This window comes from Pristiophorus japonicus, chromosome 13 (assembly GCF_044704955.1).
Source record: "Pristiophorus japonicus isolate sPriJap1 chromosome 13, sPriJap1.hap1, whole genome shotgun sequence".
Taxonomy (NCBI): domain Eukaryota; kingdom Metazoa; phylum Chordata; class Chondrichthyes; family Pristiophoridae; genus Pristiophorus; species Pristiophorus japonicus.
In genome coordinates this window covers 192,836,379-192,851,964 of record NC_091989.1, presented here as the reverse complement: position 1 = coordinate 192,851,964, position 15,586 = coordinate 192,836,379, and the positions used below count along the sequence as shown (strand labels likewise).

At 48.0% G+C, this 15,586-nt stretch overlaps 1 protein-coding gene across 1 annotated transcript in view; it reads left to right on the top strand.

The window, feature by feature from the left end:
- Window positions 1-12,359, top strand: part of LOC139278373 (fatty acyl-CoA hydrolase precursor, medium chain-like) — a 39,519-nt gene extending 27,160 nt beyond the window's left edge. The window contains 7 exon segments of the mRNA XM_070897048.1: window positions 6,460-6,539; window positions 6,541-6,583; window positions 7,002-7,076; window positions 8,063-8,210; window positions 9,499-9,648; window positions 11,259-11,334; window positions 12,054-12,359. Of these exon segments, the coding sequence (XP_070753149.1) occupies window positions 6,460-6,539; window positions 6,541-6,583; window positions 7,002-7,076; window positions 8,063-8,210; window positions 9,499-9,648; window positions 11,259-11,334; window positions 12,054-12,255 (774 nt within the window). The 3' untranslated portion in view covers window positions 12,256-12,359.
- Window positions 12,360-15,586: the final 3,227 nt, after the last annotated feature.

The window sequence follows — 15,586 nt, the reverse complement described above, 5'->3', positions numbered from 1 at the left end:
GTCAGCACGTCATTAATAGTAGGTGGCGGGTCTGAGCAATTATAAGGTTCGGATTTGATAACAGTTCAACTTCATATTTAATAGTTCTTGCGGAGGTTAGGTGTTGGGTGGCACATTTAGTAAGTAAAATCTCGACAGAGTGTGGGATGTATAAAATGGTCTGATGATTTAGAGTTATTGTCTGAGCCTGTTATACAGCATAATAAGCTGCTGTCAGCGAAGGAAGACATCCTGGTAGTCCGCATGCCACTGGGTCTAGTTGGACACTGAAATACGCTACCGGTCGCTGCCTGTCCCCATGTAACTGAGTCAAAACAGATTGTGCAAAACCCGATTTTGTGATGCACAAATAAGTTGAATAGCTTAGTGTAATCTGGTAATCCCAAGGCTGGTGCTGAAGTGAGGGGCTGCTTAAGACTCTGGAAAGCATTCCGGGATACTTCATTCCAAATCCTCCTTTAAGCATTGTGAGAATATAGTAGATTCATTCACAGCTCGTAGGTCTTGGACAAACCTCCATTTGTCACTATTGGGCTTCTGAACCGGGAGAATCGGTGTGTTACACGGACTTCTCATTTATGCTTATAGTGATTCACAGATCACAGAATGTAAAGTACTTGTTTTATAATTTTATTAAAAGGCTTCCAAACCCAAGATTTTTCCAATACACCCAAAATGTTGATCAAGGAGATCACCTAAAATATCTCAAAATCCCAATTCAAATATTGTACTGCCACTCTTTATCAAAAAAAGCAAATCCTCTTATTGAGCTGGCAGCTTTTGTACCAAGATTTTACACCAAGGACAATGGGAGTGTACTCCCCCAGCCTAAAAAGGCATTACAACTTCCCAAGGCATTACAACTTTTAACCACCGGGACCATGTCTCAACAAACCGATTCTTTGTGCATTTCCTAGCTCCGTAACTTCTCATCCAAATAAATCCACACCTGCGCTTCTAACTTAAAATGTCTTAAACTTCCCACATACAGGACAACACTATTAAGGGTTAAAAAACTTCACTTTGTTTGAAATAGTGGGTGGAGCTAAAACAAACAGGCAGCTCCACAACCTTTCCAAACAGGTTTCCAGACACAAGAAAAAAACACAGAAGCACTCTCATTCAAAGACAAGACATTCACAAAAGTCTCTCTCCATTCAATAAAGCTTCTCTTTTTTTTTAATCCAAAAGTCACTATCAGGTTCTCCTATGGCATTTAACGAAACGACGGGTAGCTGTTTGTTCGCAGCACTCGGGTCTGGGATTGGGCGTCATTGATCATTAGACGGGCAATTTGGTTACCGAATTGCTTTTGATTCTGTGATCCAAATGGATCTTGAACAGAGAAATGAGTCTGAGGTCTAGCATGTACCTGGACTTGGGTCACATACGGGTTGGGTCCTGGAGGGGGAGGGGGTGCTCTATTACCTGCCTGTTGAGTCCAATCATAATTTGGTTGTTGCTGTTTTGCCCGGCAATTTCTAGCCCAGTGTCCAATCTGACCACAATTGTAACAGGTATCATATTGTTCCCGCCCTGCACCTCCTCTCCCTCTTCCCCTGAAATTTCCTCCTCTGCCTCGCCCTCTTCCTCTACCCTGGGGGGGGCTGTAGGACGGTGTCACCGGGGTGGGTGTTGTTGGAGCTGCTTGTTCCACAAACACGGTGACCTTGCTTTTAGATTCTCTATTTCGCTCTTGTATGTCCTTTAACATAGATACAACCTTGGATAACGATTCCTGTCGCCATCCGAGACAAACTAGTTTAAAGGGATCTCTGAGTTCGGGTCGTAGCCCGTTTACCACGGCGCTGATAGGAGCTTCTACCTCCTCTATTTTCATGCCTGAACATTGGTTCATGATCTCTCGCACTCTTTCTACATAATCCTCAACATCCTCCTCCTTTCTTTGTGTAGTTTCCATCATTTTGGACCAATTCGTTTTCCTTGGGAACACCGAATGTAAGGCTTCCCAACATCTTCCCCAGAACCCCTCTCCTGGCTTCGTGCTGGGATCTGCATCTGGAGCCTCTCGATGGGTTTTAAAATTTGTGAATTTTATCTCAAGTTCGGCAAATTTCGTGTCCTTTAACCATGCTTTCAGTAAGATTTGACCATCTGATATACTGGGTTCGTGGCACAAGATGATCACTTTTAACTGGTCTATGGCCTTTTCAATATTGGTTTTAGGGTCTGCCAATCCTTCCACAATTATTCTTAACTCACTTGGTGACCATGGTCGATAAATAGGGATCGGAGCCCCCCCAGAGAGTGGACTGGGAAAAAGTCTTACTGGGTCTGCAGATGATGATGGCTCCGGGGCACTGGGCCCTGGTCCACGGGTAAGACTTACTGGGTCTGCAGATGATGATGGCTCCAGGGCACCGGGCCCTGGTCCACGGGTAAGTCTTACTGGGTCTGCAGATGATGATGGCTCCAGGGCACCGGGCCCTGGTCCACGGGTAAGACTTACTGGGTCTGCAGATGATGATGGCTCCAGGGCACCGGGCCCTGGTCCACGGGTAAGTCTTACTGGGTATGCAGATGATGATGGCTCCAGGGCACTGGGCCCTGGTCTACGGGTAAGTCTTACTGGGTATGCAGATGATGATGGCTCCGGGGCACTGGGCCCTGGTCCACGGGTAAGACTTACTGGGTCTGCAGATGATGATGGCTCCGGGGCACTGGGCCCTGGTCCACGGGTAAGACTTCGTGTGCCACCTACAGGGCCGTCATGGTATTGATTCCCTTGTGACTGATCTATTTTTCCTGCAGCCGCACCTGCATCGTTGGGAGCGGGTGTTACCCCATTTCCCTGTGCTCCGGCCCGAGGATCGTCTCCTCCTTGTTGGCCTGGAGCGCCCCCCCGGGGGTGGAACATACGGAGGTGGTCGATGTCTGTAGGGAGTCCAATCATCGTCCCATTCCTCATCCTCATCTTTTTCCCAACCCTTAGGGGCACTTGGTGAGTGTGCCTTTGTCTCTTTAGCAACCATAACAGATGGATGTTTGCTATGTCGAGGGCGATTCACCTGCTCTACTCGTTCATCCCCCTGCTTTCTCCCTCTAGTACACTGCTTGCTAACTCTTAGGCTCTTCTCGTGTCGTTCCTCAGCTTCCCTTTTCCAATCTCCAAACGCCAACCAATTCACTTTCTTTTTACCTCTTCTACCTGGGTCTCTGTCTATAAGGCATTCTTCTAGACCGAGTCCTTAACTTATCCTAATAAAACTTATAAAACTGATAAAACTTATGGTCCCATTACCCTAACTCTTATCACATAAGAACCTTTGATCGATTGCGCTTCTCTTTTTTTTTTCCTACTCTTATCACATAAGAACCTTTTCCTAATTAAAAACAATTAACTCTTATCACAGAAGAACCTTCGATCGATTAGCGCTTTTTTTCCCTAATCTTATCACATAAGAACCTTCAGGAACCTTTTTCGATCGACTAGCGCTGTTTCTACCTTACCTACTGAAACCTTCCCCGGGCTGTTTCGAGATTTTTTTCAGAACCCGTTCTCTTCTGCTTGTGAGCTGAGAAAGAAATGGTTATAAAAAACATAACTTTAGCTTTTAAATGTCGAGTCTTGTAGATTGCAGTACCTCCCCTGTGGACAACAGATTACATATGCGATTCAACAGTGAAGAAACTTTTTGTGAGCAAAAGGCTCACCTTGTTTGGCCACTGAAGCCTTTCACTGGAGAGGCACTATGCCTGTATCCGTTTTACTCACAGGACAGAGAGTATGCAATCTCGGTGGAACCTCCAAGAAGTAACTGTCAAAATCTCGACCTCCAATAAATGACTCCGACACCTTCAGCTCCGGCAGAAGTTTCTTTAATTTACTTGCTAGCAAGGGAAAGGTCACACTCAGTCAATGGCTAAGTGAACACCTCCGACATGGTACAGTTTCACGAGATATTTATACAGTCAAACCCAAGTTATGGCCTCTCCCTGTGTATTGGCTCTGTCTCGCAGTCAGTGAATACAGATAAAGAGTTAATTACTACATCCTTGTCCTGACATGGTTTCCAGATATTTTCTTTTGTCAGGGTTATTAGTTGGCCAGCCGGCCATTACTCCATGAGAGTGTGGTAATGAGCTATTACCTGTCTTGCATTGTGTCAGGATTGTTCAGTTTCCTAGTCAGTTTATCTGCTTGCATCAAAAGGATGAGGTCTCTACAAGAGATAATGGCTGGTGGTTTGAGTACAAAGAAAAGGGTGGGGTGACATGGAACTGGTGTCGTATAGACAATAGGAGAGCACCATGGGGGGGTGGGGGGGGGGGATACTTGTCTCAGCATGACTTGTCTCCTAGCTGTCTGATGGCCATCAGCCATCTCAAACCAGGTTTAGCTGTTTATGCAAGCTGACTGATTTTATGCAGAAAGTTCTGGAAGGACCAAGACTCCATTTTGATATATATATATTGCAAAGGGCACACAAATACCGTATGGTATCAGCTTAGATAAAAATACATTTCCACAGCAGACACCACCTTTTTCGAGCCCACAACACACACCCAAAGGATCAACGACACCACCCCGGACCAGGAAATCGAACCCATCACGCCCAACAGCCCAGCAAGGCCAGGCTCACCCAGCAGCCCTGCAGGGCCAACAACACACCAGCCCAGCGAGGGCACAGCCAACACACCAGAGCAGACATTTGTACCGAGGCGGTCCACCAGGGAAAGAAAGGCTCCCGACCACCTCACCTTGTAAATAGTTTTCACTTTGACTTTGGGGGGGGAGTGATGTTGTGTATCTGTAAAGCATGCACTCCCATGTTCCGCCACCAGGAAGCGTATCTCCTGAAGTCACAAGGGATCCCAGCATCCCTTGGGAGCACTGTATATAAGCCGGCCCCTAAAGCCTGTTACTCACTTTGGAGTGTCTTAATAAAGACTGAGGTCACTGTTACTTTAACCTCCCTGTGTGCAGTCTCATCTGTGTTAGGAACACAACAGATGTGGTGTATTTGGACTTTCAAAAGGCTTTTGACAAGGTCCCACACAGAGATTGGTGTGCAAAATTAAAGCACATGGTATTGGGGGCAATGTAGTGACGTGGATAGAGAACTGGTTGGCAGACAGGAAGCAGAGAGTCGGGATAAATGGGTCCTTCTCAGAATGGCAGGCAGTGACTAGTGGGGTGTCACAGGGCTCAGTGCTGGGACCCCAGCTATTTACAATATACATCAATGATTTGGATGAAGGAATTGAGTGTAATATCTCCAAGTTTGCAGATGACACTAAACTGGGTGGCGGTGTGAGCTGTGAGGGGGACGCTAGGAGGCTGCAGGGTGACTTGGACAGGTTAGGTGAGTGGGCAAATACATGGCAGATGCAGTATAATGTGGATAAATGTGAGCTTATCGACTGTGGTAGCAAAAACACGAAGGCAGAATATTATCTGAATGGCGGCAGATTAGGAAAAGGGGAGGTGCAACGAGACCTGGGTGTCATGGTACATCAGTCATTGAAAGTTGGCATGCAGGTACAGCAGGCAAATGGTATGTTGGCCTTCATAGCTATGGGTTTTAAATATAGGAGCAGGGATGTCTTACTGCAGTTGTACAGGGCCTTGGTGAGGCCTCACCTGGAATATTGTGTTCAGTTTTGGTCTCCTAATCTGAGGAAGGACGTTCTTGCTATTGAGGGAGTGCTGTGAAGGTTCACCAGACTGATTCCTGGGATGGCAGGACTGACATATGAGGAGAGACTGGATCGACTGGGCCTGTATTCACGAGAGTTTAGAAGGATGAGAGGGGTTCTCATAGAAACATATAAAATTCTGACGGGACTGGACAGGTTAGATGCAGGAAGAATGTTCCCGATGTTGGGGAAGTCCAGAACCAGGGGACACAGTCTAAGGATAAGGGGTAAGCCATTTAGGACTGAGATGAGGAGAAACTTCTTCACTCAGAGAGTTGTTAACCTGTGGAATTCCCTGCCGCAGAGAGTTGTTGAGGCCAGTTCATTAGATATATTCAAGAGGGAGTTAGATGCGGCCCTTACGGCTAAAGGGATCAAGGGGTATGGAGCGAAAGCAGGAAAGGGGTACTGAGGGAATAATCAGCCATGATCATATTGAATGGTGGTGCAGGCCCGAAGGACCGAATGGCCTAACTCCTGCACCTATTTTCTATGTTTCTATTTTAATATACTAGGATGGATTGAGGATTAGTTAACAGACAGAGAGTAGGAATAAACGGGTAATTTTCGTGTTGGCAGACTGTAACTAGTGGGGCACCGCAAGGATCAGTGATTGGGTCCGAGCTATTCACAATCTATATCAATGATTTGGATGAGGGGATCAAATGTAATATATCCAAGTCTCTCATGCAGACCTTATGGGGGGGTCCATCGTGTGTTTTCACACTTTTACAGCCAATGTATCGGCAGCGGTGCATCCAGTTAAACTTTTTCCCATTTTTTTTCTTTTCCAATGAGGTGTTCTTCAGCCCAGTGGTGGATGGTTTCTTCTTGGCCAGAGATCCTGAACAGCTGATTGAGGCAGGAGAGATCAACTCGGTTGGGAGTCAACAATCATGAATGTGGATGGATGTTGGCAAAGGTGAGATTTATTTAACAGGGTAGATGCTGAGAGCTTGTTTCCCCTGGCTGGTCTAGAACTAGGAGGCACAGTCTCAGGATAAGGGCTCGGCCATTTAAGACAGAGATGAAAAGGAATTTCTTCACTCAGAAGAATTCTCTGCCCCAGAAGGCTGATCCGGTGCATCTCATTGGCTGATCCGGTGCATCTCATTGGCTGATCCGGTGCAGCTCATTGGCTGACTCAGTGGTGCCGATACACACTCCGTTAAAAAGAGTCGGGCCAGGGGCTGAGGCTGCCACCTTGGCCCCCAGGGTCAGCCAGTGCCCCAGTCACGGTGGTCTCTGCCCTGCTGTTGAAGTTTGAGGCCAACTGAATTCAGGCAAACTGGCAATGCACACACTAACCTTTGACCTTCACCGTTGTGTTCTTTCAACAGATGTTGAACCCGCCTGGCTGGGAGGAAGGAATGGACCGCGAAACCTCAATGTCTGCCTTCAAAACCATAAAATTGGTGAGGTCCTCCCCAACCTCACCCTTAGTGTGTGAAACAAACTCTTGCTAACCAATATCGGGACGGACGGCATTGGGCTGGTCGGCGTGGTGATGGTCGGCGCGGGGACGGTTGGCGTGGGGACGGTTAATATCGGGATGGTTAATTTCGGAGGGTCGGTGTTGGGACGGCTGTTACTGCGATGGGTTGTGTTGGTGACAGGGAGTGTAAACTATTTTGAACAAACCGTCCTGCCCTTGACGTACTGGTAAAAGGACAAGTTCAGGACTGACCTCTGGAGACACTACTTCATTTAACGAGGCTTCATGTCCCGGGCTAGACGTGTGGAGGCAGGAACTGTGGACGTAGTCAGATGGTGTGATGGGCGGAGGGAGCTTGTACAGACAGATGAATGTGTGGGCCAGATGGGCTCTATACCTGTAATGATCTTGTCTCATTGGCAGGGGGCACGAGTGGTTCCTAAACCCAACATGAATAAATGTCCTGTTCTGCCTACGGCAGGAGATTTGCTGGATGTTGGATTACCAGTGCTTTGAATAACAGGTTTACAAAACTATCTCATCTGTTTGGAAAAGAGGATATGTGATGACCTAATTAGCAAAAAAATTGTCCAAATCATTTGATGGAAAGTTCAATCCCCTGGGGCTGGAGTTAAAGGCTGGACATTTGGAGTAAGAGGAGATATCAGGAGGAAGTTTCAGACCCAGACAGAAAGAGTTGTGCAGTCGCTATACAGGGAAGGATATTTGAGCAGGCCGTGTCCGTGGGGCAAGAGGCAGCTGAAAGCTTCACTGGAGGGCGATGGGATTGCAGGGTATACTGAGAGGGGGAGTAGGTGGGATGGAGATCTATCCAAACGGGGACTGGTTACCTGTTGCCCCACTTCAAAGCTCAGTTGAGTGACGGCAATGGAGTAAAGTTTTCCCCATTGCCCCAGTCTGTGTTACACTAACTCTGGCTCCATTTGTTCAATTCTGTGAGTGCAGCTTAACGAAGAGGGCCACCTCCAGCAGGCCTTTGATGAATATATGGGAGACACGCAGGACAAGATCGAGATCAGAGACCGGCAGCTGGAGCTGATGGGCGATGTATTTATGTTGGTGCCCACTGTCCGAGCAGCTAGATTCCACAGAGGTGCAAAATCCAGGGGAAAATTCTCCTTCTCACTCCCAATCGTTCCCCATTTTCTATTCCCTAAAGCCTTCCTCCAGACTTTCTTATTCCGTCATGGGATGTGGGCGTGGCTGGCAAATTGCCCTGGGGAATGATGGTCCTTCATCCTGAACCGCTGCATGAGACGCTGTCCTCTTCTGGTCCGCTACTCAATCACTTCAGCCGTCTCCCAGACGCAGACCAAACCCGTTGTTCAGTTGGGGTGGCCTCTCTCTAGCTCGATGAGACCCGTCCCGATGCTAAAGTCTCCCTCCACTGGGAAATTGGGAACTGCATTGGCAACTGGGAGTCTCCCAGTGACCCAGTGACTCCTGGGTTAGAGAAGGGAAAAAGCCAGGGTTCCTGATCACTGTCCAGTGACCCCTGGGTTAGAGAGAGGGGAAATCAGCCAGGGTTCCTGCTCCTGATCACTGCCCAGTGACCCCTGGGTTAGAGAGAGGGAAAATCAGCCAGGGTTCCTGCTCCTGATCACTGCCCAGTGACCCCTGGGTTAGCGAGAGGGGAAATCAGTCTGGGTTCCTGCTCCTGATCACTGCCTAGTGACCCCTGGGTTAGAGAGAGAGGGGATATCAGTCTGGGTTCCTGCTCCTGATCACTGCCCAGTGACCCCTGGATTAGCAAGAGGGGAAATCAGCCAGGGTTCCTGCTCCTGATCACTGCCCAGTGATGCATGCTGGAAATCCAGTGAGCACAGGTTGGGGCTCGGCTGTGATGCACTCTGTTGTCGAACAGCCTGCAAGCGCTCACTATTCCGTGTGCACAAGAAGAATGATCAATTGGCCCAGGTCTGAAAGGGCCGCTGGTACACATAAAATCACACAGCACAGAAAGAGGCCATTGGGCCCATTGAGCCTGTACCAGCTCTGTGACAGAGCGATCCAATCAGTCCCACTCCCCTGCTCTTTCCCCACGGCTCTTTTCAACTATTTATCCAATTCCCAGTTTGAAAGTTACTATTGAATGTGCTCCCACCGCCCTTTCAGGCAGCGCGTTCCCGATCACAACAACTCGCTGAGTAAAAACATTCTCCTCATCCCACTTCCCTCCCGTTCTTTTTCCAATTACCTTAAATCTGTCTCCTCTGGTTACCGACCCTCCTGCAAGTGTCTCTTTATTTACTCTATCAAATCGTTTCCTCATTTTGAACACCCCTATTAAATCTCCCCTTAACCTTCTCTGCTCCAAGAAGAACAATCTCGATCGCGCCAGATCATTTGAGTGATTTAATCTCTCCGCCTGCTCTCCTCAGATGTGGGGAACTCTGTCTTCCTGTATGAGTTTCAGCACAGGCCGAGTATTCATGGAACCAGCCGCCCGGAGTTTGTAAAGTCTGACCACGGTGATGAGCTTGGATTCGTGCTTGGTGCTGCCTTCTGGTCTGGTGACCTTGTTTTGTTAGGTGAGAAAAAGTGCCCGAGAAGCGGTGGGGTTTAATTTAGTCACATCTCGATGAACTCCACACAGCCGCTGGATAAAATGCAGTCAGGGTGGGAGTTGAAAGCAATAAGGGTGAGGATGGACAGAGAGCATCAGTCACCTTTCAGCTATGGCTCAGTGATCGCACTCTCGCCTCGGAGTCAGGGGATTGTGGGTTGTACATTTTTCTACAATTTTGCTGCAAATACAAATACACCACATCTACTGGTTCCCCTTTATCCACCCTACTCATTACATCCTCAAAGAACTCTAACAAATTTGTCAAACATTATTTCACTTTCATAAAACCATGCTGACTCTGCATTGATTGTATTATGATTTTCTAAATGTCCTGCTACTTCTTCCTTAATGATGGACTCCAGCATTTTCCCAGTGACAGATGTTGGGCTAACTGGTCTATAGTTTCCTGCTTTCTGTCTTCCTCTCTTCCTGAATAGGGGCGTTACATTTGCGGTTTTCCAATCTGCTGGGACATCTCCAGAATCCAAGGAATTTTGGTACATTACAACCAATGCATCCACTATCTCTGCAGCCACTTTATTTAAGACCCTAGGATGCAGGCCATCAGGTCCGAGGGACTTGTCCACCAGTAGTCCCATTAGTTTTCCTAGTACTTTTTCTCTAGGGATAGTGATTGTTTTAAGTTCCTCCTTCCGCTTGATTATCTATTATTGGGATGCCTTTAGTGTCTCCTTCTGTGAAGACAAAATATTTGTTCAACGTCTCTGCCATTTCCCTGTTCCCCATTATTAATTCTCATCCTCAAAGGGACCAACATTTACTTTAGCCTCTCTCTTCCTTTTTACATACCTGTATTTCTTGCTAGTTTGCTCTTATAATCTATCGTCTCTCTCTTTATTATCTTTTTAGTCATCCTTTGCTGGTTTCTAAAAATTTCCCAATCCTCTGGTCTACCACTAATTTTCACAACATTATATGCTTTTGTTTTCAATTTGATACGATCCTTTACTTCCTTAGTTAGCCATGGATGGTTCATCCTTCTCGTAGAGACTTTCTCACTGGAATAAATCTTTGCTGAGAGTTATGAAATATCTCCTTAAATGTCTGCCACTGCTTATCTACCATCTTAGCATTTAATCAATTTTCCCAGTCTACTTTAGCCAACTATGTCTTCCCTTTATAATTGCCGACAGATCAGTCATGATCTCATTGAATGGCGGAACAGGTTCGAGGCGCGGGGCTGAATGGCCTCCTCCCATTCCTATGATAAACATGTTTCCTGCCTTTGGTGAGGGCCCACTTTATTTCAACAGTGAGAGAAAATGCAGGAGATTCCCTGCTGTACAAGCTCTGCTGCTCGACAAACAATACAGATTAACCCTCTCCTACCCGTGTCTCCTTCTTCTCCTCCGTGTACAAACAGCAAAATACTGCGGATGCTGGAAATCTGAAACATAAACAGAAAATGCTGGAAATAGTCATCGGGTCAGGCAGCATCTGTGGAGCGAGAAACAGAGTTAGTGTTTCAGGTCGATGACCTTTCGTCAGAACTGGGAGAATCCGCAATTTTCTGATTTTAATCTCCTAATAATGATCTGATTTTTCCTGCAGCAAATGTCACTGAGGAGGAGTTGGTTCTGAGCAGGACAATGATGGCTTACTGGGCTAATTTTGCTAAGAAGGGTAAGTGAGGTGTTCCTATCTCAATTATCAGGGAGGGCTCAACGGGCTTGGGGCTCTTTCCTCTGGAAGGGCAGGGGATGGGGGGGGGGGGGAGCGGGGGAGCAAGGGAGGGGGGAACGGGGGATGGGGAGAGAGGGAGATGGGGGGGAGAGGGGGATGGGAGGAACGGGGGATTGGGGGGAGAGAGGGTTTGGGGGATATGGGGAAGTATGGGAGAGGATGGGGGCAGAGCGGGGGATGGGGCAGAGCGGGGGATGGTGGGTATGGGAGGGGGTGGGGGGGGATGGGGGAGCGGGGATGGGGGGGAGCGGGGGATGGTGGTATGGGAGGGGGTGGGGGGGGGGGAAAGGGGAGCGGGGATGGGGGAACGGGGGATGATGGTATTGGAGGGGGTGGGGGGGATGGGGGAGCGGGGATGGGGGGGGAGCGGGGGATGGTGGTATGGGAGGGGGTGGGGGGAATGGGGGAGTGCGGATGGGGGGGTATGGGAGGGGGATGGGGGGTATGGGAGGGGGGAGGGGGGTATGGGAGGGGGACGATGGGAGAGGTTGCGGGGGGGGAAATGTGGGGGTTGTTGCGGTTGATGGGGGTATGAGTGGGGGAGGTATGGGAGAGGGGAATGGGGGAAAAAGGTGGATGGGAGTGGGGGAAGGGTTCAGCGACCCAGGGGCCGATGGGGGCCGTTCCTTGTATCCCTAACGCCTGAATTTGCCTCACTTGCAGGGACCCTAACGGAGAAGGGCTGATATTGTGGCCGGTTTATGACCACAACGAGAGCTACATGCAGCTGAACCTGGTGCCGGAGGTGGGGAGGAAGCTGAAGGAACACAGGGTGAAATTCTTCACCGAGACCCTGCAGCAAAAGGTGGGGAAGGAGAGCGAGCAGCAGGCGACAGATGATGAACAGCAACGGATCGAACTCTAACCTCCAACAATCAGCTGTGAGAAGCCCTCCGCTTTAACAGTCTCTCCCCCACCTCACAATCCCAGGGCTGCCATTCATTCTGACACCCTCATTTTCTGGCTCTCTCGGCACCCCCCCTATTCCTGTTTTTCCCCAATTGTGCTTCCTCTGGATGTCACTGTGGTGTTTCGGACCCCTGATTGTGCGAAAGGCGGACCCCTATGAGACATCGGTCTAGACAATCGGCTGGGCAAGTTCCAGCAATGCCCCCGTGTCTCTGTGCTTGCTGCGGGAGGTGCCGTTTGCTCCCCATGATTCAGCATTGGGAGTCCGGTAGTGAAGGGGTTAAATCACTGGACCAGTGATCCGTTAGATCGTCAGTTCAAATCCCCAACCTTGGCACCTTTGAGACTTTGTTTAAAAATCTGTGAAATAAAAAGCTGGTGTTGGTAAAAGTGACCGTGAAGCTGTCTGTTTGTTGTAAACTTTTTTATTTTATTTTTTGGCGTCGCTGGCAAGGCCGGCATTTATTGCCCATCCCTAATTGCCCTAATTGGTGGTGAGCCCCCTCCTTGAACCGCTGCAGTCCGTGTGGTGAAGATGCTCCCACAGTGCTGACTTTGTGGCAGCGGTTTGGTACAAAGTGTCTCGCCGGGCCGTCTCAGGGCAAGTAATAGTCAACCACATCGCTGTGGGTCTGGAGTCCGTACCCGGACTGGGCCTATTATATGTGACTCCAGTCCCACACCAACGTGGTTGACTCTCTGAAGACAGTAAGACAACAGCGGTTGAAGAAGGTGCCCCAATAGGGAATGGGCAATAAATGCCGGACCTGCCAGCGACACCCACATCCCGAGAACGAATGAATAAAGTGACCAATAAGCCCCCTGTCTTTGTGCTTGCTGCAATTTGCTCCCCACAACTTTGCGCCACAGCAGCTGATTTTCCAGCATTCCTGAATCCCTTTCCCCACGGAGGATCAACTTCCCATCATTCCCATATTTATTTACCTCCCTTAGCCCAGTAACAATTCCCGAGTCAGGTCTCGCAACTGCTTTGGGAGCTGGGTCAGTGAGAATTCCGCCTGTCAGGAGCAGGTCCCATCTGCCCAGGGAATAAAAAGCATCGTTTCAAATGAAGGGAAAATCCAAACGTTGAAAGGCCGAATCGAGTTGTTGGAAGCTGAAGTTTTATCAGAGTAATGGCATTAGGCAGAAAGCGAGGCTTTGTGTTGTAATGTGGGGTTAATGTGCCACCACACAAGTGTCAGGCAATGACCATCTCCAACAAGCGAGAGTCTAACCACCGCCCCTTGACATTCAATGGCATTACCATCGCTGAATCCCCCACCATCAACATCCTGGGGGTCACCATTGACCAGAAACTTAACTGGACCAGCCACATAAATACTGTGGCTACAAGAGCGGGTCAGAGGCTGGGTATTCTGCGGTGAGTGTCTCACCTCCTGACTCCCCAAAGCCTTTCCACCATCTACAAGGCACAAGTCAGGAGTGTGTTGGAACACTCTCCACTTGCCTGGATGAGAGCAGCTCCAACAACACTCAAGAAGCTCGACACCATCCAGGACAAAGCAGCCGCTTGATCGGCCCCCCATCCCCCACCTTCAACACTCACTCCCTCCACCACCGGCGCACCGTGGCTGCAGTGTGTACCATCTACAAGATGCACTGCAGCAACTTGCCAAAGCTTCTTTGACAGCACCTCCCAAACCCGGGACCCCTACAATCAGCAAGGACAAGTACAAGAACATAAGAAATAGGAGCAGAAGTAGGCCATTTGGCCCCTTGAACCTGCTCCGCCATTTAATAAGATTGTGGCTGATCTGATCTTGGGCTCAGCTCCACTTCCCTGCCCGCTCCCCTTAACCCTTCTCTCCCTCAAAAATCTGTCTATCAGACTAGAGCAGCAGGCGCATGGAAACACCATCACCTCCAAGTCACACACCCTCCTGACTTGGACATGTATCAGCCATTCCTTCATCGTCACTGGGTCACAATCCTGGAACTCCCTCGCTAACAGCCCTGTGAGAGTACTGTCACTGTGATATATTCTGTACAACATCATAAACTCACACAGACACAAGATGGCTCTACTTGTCATCATGTCATCATGTGACCTTGTCACATGACCCTTTATTGTATTTACATCAGCAGTTGCATTACCACAATGGTCCACTAGGTGGAGCAGTTTATTTCCCTCCTTAATGAAGAAGTAATCATAACAAAATAATCTTCATACATAACTTGCATGGTTATACACAACAAAAGAAATTGACTTATTTTGCCAAATTTACAAATCAAACGTAACCACTTATTTTCTGTTTCGAAGAGGATGCCTTCGCTCTTGGACAGAACTTTTCAAACATGGTGTAGAACTTAGACTCATCCTAGGCTGAGCTTGAGGGGAGTTTTTCTCCAAGGGATGCCCTTGATCTACATTTGGACTCTTTACAACTTCAGACTGTTTGTCTGCCTGATTCAAACTCAGACTTAAATTCTGACTTTCTCTTGGGCTTATTTCCAGTACATCTGATGTAGGATTTGCGACTGGTATTTTACTTGTATCAAAACTATATGATGAGTCAGAAATAATCGAATCATTCCAACTTTCAATTCCTTTCATATCTGTAGGTAAAATATGATCAATGTGTCCAAACCTAACCTGTCCACGATCAAATATCTTGACCAAAGATGTGCGAGGACCACATATCTTCATTACTCTTCCTGGTAACCACTCTAACCATTTATGGTGATGGTTCTTCACGCTAACCTTCTGATTCAATTTCACACTTCTCTCTACTCTACCTCTATCATGAATCTCTTCCTGTCTTGATTGTTTTCCTTCTACTGACAGTGCCAAATTTGGCTTTAACAATGAGAACCTGGTATGTGGCTGTCATTTGAGAAGCAACTCTGCTGGTGTATTGCAATAAGTAATTGGAAAATTTGCTAGTTTGTGTTCCAATGACAACTGCCGTTTCCTTGGATTTGGATCCAACATTTGTTTGATGAGGGCATGCTTTACAATTTGTACAGTGCGCTCTGCTGCACCATTTGAAGCAGGTTGGTACGGTGGATCTTTGGTATGTTTCACACCATTTCTGCTCATGAACTGTGCAAATTCTTCTGAACAAAATTGCGGCTCATTCTCAGACACAATTTCTTCTGGGAGACCACATGAAGAAAACAATCTTCGCAAATTGCCGAATGCTTTACTTGTGATTTTCTGCATTGGAAACACCTCAAGCCACTTCGAATGACTATCAATTACAGTGAACAATTGTTGTAGATTTTGCTGAACTCGAACTACATGTAAACTTTTCTACACCCTG